Raw genomic sequence first — 9,385 nt, 5'->3', positions numbered from 1 at the left:
TACTTCAGTCCCCACCCTCGAACTCAGCACCACCTTCCTAACCTGCAATCTTCTTCCTGACCTCTCCGCCCCCCCCCCCACTCCAGCCTATCACCCTCACCTTAACCTCCTTCCACCTATCGCATTTCCAACGCCCCTCCCCCAAGTTCTCCTCCCTACCTTTTATCTTAGCCTGCTGGACACACTTTCCTCATTTCTGAAGAAGGGCTCATGCCCGAAACATCGATTCTCCTGCGCCTTGGATGCTGCCTGACCGGCTGCACTTTTCCGGCAACACATTTTCAGCTAAGGAAATATTGCTACAACTATATAAGGAATTAGTGAGACTGCACCTGAAATACTGCATAAAATCTTGAGAAAGGTTGGATTTTTACTAGAGGCAGTTCAGAGGAGGTTCAGTAGGTTGATTCTAGAGACGAGGAGCATGGATTATTAAGAGATTGAGCAGTTTCAGCTCTGTAGAGTTTACATGAATTAGAGGAGATCTAATTGAGATTGATGAGATTGACAAATTAGAGATAGAGATGATGTTTCCTCTTGTGGGGTAATCTAGAATGCAAAGGTCCTTGCATTTGGATATGGTGCAACAAATTTAAAACAGAAATCAGGGAAAATCTCTCAAAGGGTTGCAAATGTGTGGAATTCAGTACTCCAGAGAGCAGTGGATGCTGGGACATTGAGTAAATTTAAGGAAATAGATAAGGTTTTAAATTAGTAAATGGGTTGAAGGTTTATGCAGAGTGGGCAGAGAACTGGAGCTTGGGTGTTCTTATAGAGTGCACAGATTAAATTATGCAGGTGACACAAATACAGGAACTTTAGGAGAGCATAACTGGTTAGAGAATAGACTGTCGCTTGTCCAGTATTGTAACCACATAATATTGTACCAAGTGGCTTCAATAAACTCATAGCTGAAGTTTTATGTTATACAATTCACCTCTTTACAAAAATAATTTCATTTGGAAAGGAAAATCATAATAAAACGTTTGTAAGGATATAATCAAAATGTACAGCTTTCTTTGATATCTGGACTGTGGAGAAAGGGGAGATATAACAGTCAGGGTGAAGAGGAGATGGGTAAATATTTTAGCAAAAATATTTTTCAGTATCAGGAGCAGCATTGAGAAATGTTCACTGCAGTCATTAGCAAAGTCAATTGTACATGCCCCATGGAGGCAGCAGGTTTGATTGGATAGATTCTTTTTGACAGGCATGTTTCACATTTCCCAGAAGATTTAGGATTGTGCTGAGATCATCAAACACTTTCAGAAATAATGAAAATCCCACTGAAACATATCCATTTAATTCAGTGAAAGATTGTATAAAATTAAATTTGAATAGCAAGTAACAGATATGAAAAGTTTACATACATTTTAAGATTTCTAGCAAATAGTCTGAAGTCCTCAATAAAGGTTATGGCCAGAAATTGCTTTTAAAAGATCTTTAAACTTGCAGGAATACTTTACCTTTTGCCATATGGCTTCTTGACCAGTAAATGCCAATGGCATATTAATGCCACTCAATGCCATCCAGTCAATTTCTCTCTCCCAGCGCTCCCAGTCCCACCAAACAAATGAATAGCTGTATGCACAGACATTCTGATAATAATGGAATCTAAGTACAATCATAAAAAGAAATTACAAACAGTGAATCAATTTTCAGACATTTGTCTAATATACAAGGACTGGTATCTAAAAATTAAAATTATAAGAAAGTTAATAATATGCCCCTCTTCATCCTGTGCACACATGATAACATTTCAAAGTCACTCCTCATTTCTTTAATCAGCAGTGGAATCTAAATTACTAAGTCCCAATATAGGAAAGAGTTTGTACCATTCTTCTTAACACACATGCATTGATATTCAGTGTACTACTTCCCTCTCCCCCATATACTTATTATCACCGTACACCCAATTTGGCATTTAGTTTGAGACTAAACACTAATAGCAGTCGCGTGGTAGGTGTTTGCATGTAATACTGTGAGGCGATAGGGCAGCACTTCTGAGATGTAGTCAGAGAGAAGTCAAATGTCCCTGACAACTATGTCTGTAGAAAACGCGTCCATCTACAACTTCTCTTGGACCACAAGAATCAGTTGGACCAGCAGATAGACTCACTGAGGAGTATACAGGAGGCAGAAAGTCTTATAGATTGGAATTTTAGGAATGTGATCACATATCAAAGATTTGGCAGATAGGCAATGCAGAAGTCTCCCACGGTTAGTCCACTCTCAAATAAGTGTACTGTTTTCGATACTTTTGAAAGCATCTTGGGGAAAGCAACAACAACAACAGCCAGATCACAGGCACCACATTGACTCTGTTGTACAGCAGGGTTGAAGTGTAGATGAATGTAAGTGATAGTGGAGCTGGAAATGTGTTGCTGGAAAAGCGCAGCAGGTCAGGCAGCATCCAGGGAACAGGAGAATCGACGTTTCGGGCATAAGCCCTTCTTCAGGAATGGGGGCCCCCATTCCTGAAGAAGGACTTATGCCCGAAACGTCGATTCTCCTGTTCCCTGGATGCTGCCTGACCTGCTGCGCTTTTCCAGCAACACATTTCCAGCTCTGATCTCCAGCATCTGCAGACCTCACTTTCTCCTCCTAAGTGATAGTGGACCCTATAGACAGGGACACAGCTAGGCATTTCTGTGGTGAAGAGTGAAACTCCAGGATTACGTGTTGTCTCCCTGGTGCGAGGGTCAAGGATGTGTCTGAACAGCTAGGAATATTGCTGCGATTAACTCATTTCCTCACTCCCCAAAGCTTTTCCATCACTGACAATGGACAAGGCAGGAGTGCAATGGAATAATCCCCATTTTTTGGATACGTGCAGCTACAACAAAACACAACAAGCTTGATACCATCTGCGACAAAGCAGCCTGCTCGTTTGGCACAACATCTACAAACATACACTCCCTTCACCACCAATGCCCGGTAGCTGCAGTGTGTACTTTCTAGAGCTCTGAAGAAATTCACCAAAGATCTTCAGTCAGCACCTTCCAAACACACAACTGCTATCTAGAAGTACAAGGGCAGCAGATACATGGGAACACTACCATCTTGAAGTCCCCCTCCAAGCCATTCATCCGGACCCGGAAATATAATAATAACAGTTCCTTCACTGTTGTACAATCATACAGCACGAAAACAAACCCTCAGTCCAACTCAGCTGTACCAACCAGACATCCCAGTCTGACCAAGTCCCATTTGCCAGCATTTGGCCCATATCCCTCTAAGCTGTTCATGTACCCATCCAAATGCTTTTCAAATGTTGTAATTGTACCCACCTCCACCACTTCCTCTGGCAGCTCATTCCATGCATGCACCACTGTGTTAAAAAATTACTCCTCAGGTCCTTTTTAAGTCTTTCCTCTCTCACCTCAAACCTATGCCCTCCAGGTTTGGACATTCCCCCACCCTAGGAAATCCTGCAATTCCCTCCCTAATGGCACTGAGGGTCAACCCACAGCAGGGAGACTGCAGTAGTTTAAGAAGGCAGCTCTCAACCTTCTCAAGGACAACTAGGGACAGGCATTAAATGCTGGCCAGTCACCAATGTCCAAATTCCACAAAAAATGAATTTAAGAATACTGCACAGATATTCTTATTGGAGGAGTGTGAGCAGCCAGAGGCTGTGGTCCACACTGGTATTGCTCCTGCAAACAGAATTTAGGGATTTAAGTTGAAAAGCAGGAGTCCTAGGGGTGTAATCTCAGGATTACTCCATACGTCACATACTAGTGAGGCCAAAATTAGGAAGATAATACAGTTGAATATATGGCTAAATGGCATTCAGCTATCTGGATCATTGGGATCTCTTCTAGGGCAATACAGACTTCTTTAAAATGAACACGTTGCATCTATAATAGAGGGGCATCAATATCCTGACAGGAAAGTTTGCTAGTGCCACTTTGTATATTAGATTACTTACAGTGTGGAAACAGGCCCTTCGGCCCAAAAAGTCCACACTGACCCGCCGAAGCGCAACCCACCCAGACCCATTCCCCTACATTACCCCTTCACCTAACACTATGGGCAATTTAGCATGGCCAATTCACCTAACCTGCACATTTTTGGACTGTGGGAGGAAACCAGAGCAACTGGAGGAAACCCACGCAGACAAAGGGAGAATGTGCAAACTCCACACAGTCAAGAGTACGGCAGGGGAATGGGAACCAGAGTGTTAGGTCAGCATGTGCAGTGATTGAGATGAAGCAAGAGGTTAAGTCTATTAAGTCTAATAGGAAGAAGAAATGGGACAAACTGAACACAATGGAATTGGGGAGTCTGAAGTGTATTTATTTAACATAAGGAACTTAACAGGTAAGGCAGATGAGCTTAAAGCCTGGATTAATACATGGAACGACAATGTCATAGCCATTACAGAAACTTGGTTGAGAGAAGGGCAGGGATAAATTTAGGACTGCAGATGCTGGAGCTCAGAGTTGTGTGTGGTGCTGGAAAAGCACAACAGGTCAGGCAGCATCGGAGGAGCAGGAGCGGGCAAGACTGGTAACTCACTGTTTCCAGGCATGACAGAGAGGGATGTAAAAAGTAGTGGGGAGAGTTGCATTACTGATTGATAAGGATGTCACAGCTGTATTAAGAGGACATCCTGGAGGGCTCATCCACCGAAGCCACATGGGTAGAACAGAAGAACAAGAAAGTTTCAATCACTATGATGGAATTATACTGCAAGCCTCCTAATAGTTAGGAGAGACAGATGAACAAATTATGTCGACAGATCATGGGAAGATGTCAGAGTTGTTATAATGGGTGATTTTAACATTCCCAATATGGACTGAGGGTTCCTTAATGCCAGGGACTTGGATGGGTCAGAATTTGTTAGGAATTTATAGACCAATGAACCTCACATCAGTGGGACTGGACTTACTTGCACTTGAAAAAGATCGCACTTATTAGAGATAGTCAGCATGGCCTTGCGCATGGATGGTCTTCTCTCTCAAATTTGATTGAGCTTTCTGAGGAAGTGATCAAGATTATTGTTGAGGGTAGCCTAAATGGACTTTACAAAAGTATTTGACAAGGTCTCTCATGGTAGGCTGGTCCAGAAGATTAAGTCACATGGAATCTACGGCGAGTTGGTAAATTGGATACAAAATTGGCTTGGTCATAGAAGACAGAGGGTTATCAGGAAGGGTGATTTTCTGACTGGAGATCTACAACCAGTCCACAAGGATCAATGCTTTGACCTCTGTTGTTTGCGTACATGTGATTTGGATAAAAATGTAGATGATCTCATTTGTAAGTTTACAGATGACACAAAAGTTGATGGAATTGTAGATAGTGAGGGAGATCGTCAAAGGATATAGCAGGATATAGATCAGTTGGAAAGTTGGGCAGAGAAATGGCACATCAAGTTTAATCTGGACAAGTATGAAATGATGCATCTTGGGAGGTCAAATGTAAAAGGAAAGTATACAATAAATGGCAGGACCCTTAACATTGATATACAGAGAGACCTTGGAGTGCATGTCCATTGCTCCCTCAAAGTGGCAACATAACATCAAGGGCAGCACGGTGGCACAGTGGCTAGCACTGCTGCCTCACAGTGCCAGAGACCCGGGTTCAATTCCCACCTCAGGCAACTGTCTGTGTGGAGTTTGCACATTCTCCCAATGTCTGTGTGGGTTTCCTCTGGGTGCTCCGCTTTCCTCCCACAGTCCAAAAATGTGCAGGTTAGGTGAATTGGCCATGCTAAATTGCCCGTAGTGTTAGGTGAAGGGGTAAATGTAGGGGAATGGGTCTGGGTGGGTTGCTCTTTGGAGGGTAGGTGTGGACTTGTTGGGCCAAAGGGCCTGTTTCTACACTGTAAGTAATCTAATCTAATCATAACTGGATAAGGTAGTCAAGAATGTGCAAAACATGTTTGCCTTCAACAATTGGAGAACTGAGTATAGAAGTTGGCAAAGTCATGTTGCAGCTATACTAAATTTTATTTAGGCAACATTTGGAAATTCTGTGCAGTTCTGGTTGCCACTCAATAGGAGGGATGTGCAGGCTTTGGACAGGGTGCAAAAATGATTTACCATAATGTTGCCTGGATTGGAGTCCATTAGTTATAAGGAGTGCTTGGACAAACTTGGGTTGTTTTTTCTAGAAGGTCAGAGGCTGAGGGGTGACCTGATAGAATGTGAGCGGCAAAGTTAAGGTCCTTCCCTGCTTGCAATCGGTGGACTGGTCCAAATTCAAGAACTCAGCAGCCAACCTAAGTGGGTTTGCCACTATCATCACAGACTACATCAGTCAGTGTACGGAGGATTGTATGCCAAAGAACTTAATCAAAGTGTTCCCCAAATGGAAACTTTGGACAAACTGCGAGATCTACTCCCTACTGAAGTCCAGGTCTGAGACATTGAAATTGGGTGACCCTGATCTACACAAAAATCTAGGCACAACCTTCGCAAAGCCATCAGAGATGCCAAGAGACAATACCAAACTAAACTAGAGTCCCAGACTAACTACACAAACACACGTCGATTATAGCAAGGATTACACAATGTAATGGTATACTCAGTGAAGACAAGTAGAATTGCTGGCAATAACGCATCCCCTCCAAGTGAGCTCAATGTATTCTATGCTGTTTTTGAACAGAAGGCCAGTGAAATGATGTACCCACAATCACAATCTGATTGGCCTTCTTGAAAGTGAACCCGCAAAAAGTGACTGACCCACACTGAAGTCCCCAGCTATGCACCAGCTGGCAGTTGTATTTGCAGACATGTTTAATCTCTCCTTAAAGTGATCTGAAATTCCTACCTGCTTCAAGAAGAACACTATTATCCCAATAACTAAAACAAAATGGCAACACGCCTTAATGACTATCACCTGGTGGCTCCAACACACATCATTATGAATTGCTTCGACTTCAGCCTCCAAGATTGCCTTGATCCACAAGAATTCACCTTCAGTCACAACAGATCCACAGCAGATGCCATCTCCCTGGCCCTGCAGTCATCCCTGGAACAAGGGCACCTACTTCCGACTCCTATTTATTGACTTTAACTCCGCCTTCAACACCATAATTCCAGCCAAACTCATCTCCAAACTCCAAGACCTAGAACTCTATTTCCTCAGCAACTGGCTCCTTGACTTCCTGACCCACAGACCACCAACAGTAAGGATAGGTGACAACACCTCCTCCACGATAATCCTCAGCACCAGTGGGCCAAAAGACTGTATACTCAAACTCTTACTATACTCCTTTTACACTCATGACTTTGGCCAGATTCTGCTCTCAGCTTACATGTTTGCTGATGACACCATCCTGGTGGGTCAGATTTTAAACAGTGATAAGATAAAGTACAGGAAAGAGATAGGGAGCTTAGTGGCATGGTGCAAAGACAACAATCTCTCTCTCAATGTCAGAAAAACAAAAGGAGCTGGACATTGACTTCAGGAAAGAGGGTGGAGGATGCGCCTCTGTGTGTATCAATCGTGCTGAGGTGGAGATGGTCGAGAGCTTCACGTTTCTAGGAATAAGTATCACCAATTTGTCTTGGTTTATCTATGCTGACACGGTCAGGAAAGCACACCAACATTACTACTTCCTCAGAAGACTAAGGAAATTCAGCAATGACTTTTATCAATTTTTTTTAAGGTATACCACAGAAAGCATTTTATCTGGAAGCATCACAATTTGATATGGCAGTTGCTCTGCCCAAGAACACAAGAAATAGAGAGTTGTGAACACAGCCCAGTCCATCATACAACCCAGCCTTCTATCCATCAATTCAGTCCATACTTCCCTCGGGAAAGCAGCTAACATAATCAAAGAACCCACCCACCCCAGTTATTCTCTCTTCCACCGGGCGGAAGATACAGAAGTTTGAAAACACTAACAGATTCAAGAACAGCTTCTTCTCTGCTGTTAACAGACTTTTGAGTGCAACTCTCATATATGAAAGTTGATCTTTCTCTGCAGCTTTTCTGTAGCTAGAACACTATATTCTGTCTTTTGTTCTATTACACTGAAGCACTTATGTATGATTTACCTGGATAGCACACAAAACAATACTTCTACTGTATCTCAGTATATGTGACAACAATAAATCAAATCAAATCCTTTTCCCAGGGTGGAAATGTCAAATATTAGGGTGAAAGTTTAAAGTAGATGTGTGAGGCAAGATTTTTTTTTTTTTACACACAGAGGATTACAGGTGCCAGTAGCTTACTGCTAGGGGAGGTGGTAGAAGCAGATAGAATTGCATCATTTAAGAAGCATTTAGACAGAACAAAGAACAGGAACAGGCTCTTCGGTCCACCAAGACTACGCCGACACATGGTACCCCTCTAAAGTAAAAACATTTTTGCTACACAGTCAATATCCATCTATTCCCTTCCTACGCATATATCTGTCAAGATGGCTTCTAAATATTGATATTGTATCTGCCTCCACCATAGAACATAGAACATAGAAGAATACAGCGCAGTACAGGCCCTTGGGCCCTCGATGTTGCGCCGATCCAAGCCCACCTAAACTACACTAACCCACTATCCTCCATATACCTATCCAATGCCCTCTTAAATGCCCATAAAGAGGGAGAGTCCACCACTGTTACTGGCAGGGCATTCCATGAACTAACGACTCGCTGAGTGAAGAACCTACCCCTAACATCAGTCCTATATCTACCCCCCCTTAATTTAAAGCTATGACTTTAAATTAATCCCTGCCAGAGATAGTGTTGAGCTCAGTTTAAAGCAAGTACCAAGCCTGACACACTTGTTTAACATTGTTGGTGGCCATCGTTTCAGCTGCCAAAGTAAAGCTTTACTTTGTAACATTTCTTTTGTGAAGCAGTTTGAGATGGTTTATGACGTTAAAATGACTAAATAAGTGCAAGTTGAAGTAAAGTTACCTTTATACGAGCTTTAACTATCCTACTCCCATGATTGTGTGATGTTTCTGGTTTACCTTCCCCGTTGTAAGAGTGCAAAGCATGTTTACCAGTCATTCCTCATAATAGAGACACTGCCTCCGGCACCACTGGACCTGCTCTGTGACTTGGTGACTAGGACTGACTCCATTGACCCAAATGCAAAGCAACAGCACCAATTTATATATCTGTGGCACCTTCACCATACCATAATGCCCCAATTTATGTATCTGTGGCACCTTCACCATACCATAATGCCCCAATTTATGTATCTGTGGCACCTTCACCATACCATAATGCCCCAATTTATGTATCTGTGGCACCTTCACCATACCATAATGCCCCAATTTATGTATCTGTGGCACCTTCACCATACCATAATGCCCCAATTTATGTATCTGTGGCACCTTCACCATACCATAATGCCCCAATTTATGTATCTGTGGCACCTTCACCATACCATAATGCCCCAATTTATGTATCTG

At 42.7% G+C, this 9,385-nt stretch overlaps 1 protein-coding gene across 1 annotated transcript in view; it reads right to left on the bottom strand.

The window, feature by feature from the left end:
* Window positions 1-9,385, bottom strand: part of naglu (N-acetylglucosaminidase, alpha) — a 47,188-nt gene that overhangs the window by 32,268 nt on the left and 5,535 nt on the right. Inside the window, exon 2 of the mRNA XM_043721568.1 lies at window positions 1,467-1,614. Within this exon, the coding sequence (XP_043577503.1) occupies window positions 1,467-1,614 (148 nt within the window). The remainder of the gene's footprint in view (window positions 1-1,466; window positions 1,615-9,385) is intronic.

The sequence above is a fragment of the Chiloscyllium plagiosum genome, chromosome 31, assembly GCF_004010195.1.
Source record: "Chiloscyllium plagiosum isolate BGI_BamShark_2017 chromosome 31, ASM401019v2, whole genome shotgun sequence".
Classification (NCBI taxonomy): domain Eukaryota; kingdom Metazoa; phylum Chordata; class Chondrichthyes; order Orectolobiformes; family Hemiscylliidae; genus Chiloscyllium; species Chiloscyllium plagiosum.
Note: the sequence above shows the minus strand (reverse complement) of the source record. Positions and strands in the feature narration are given on the sequence as shown.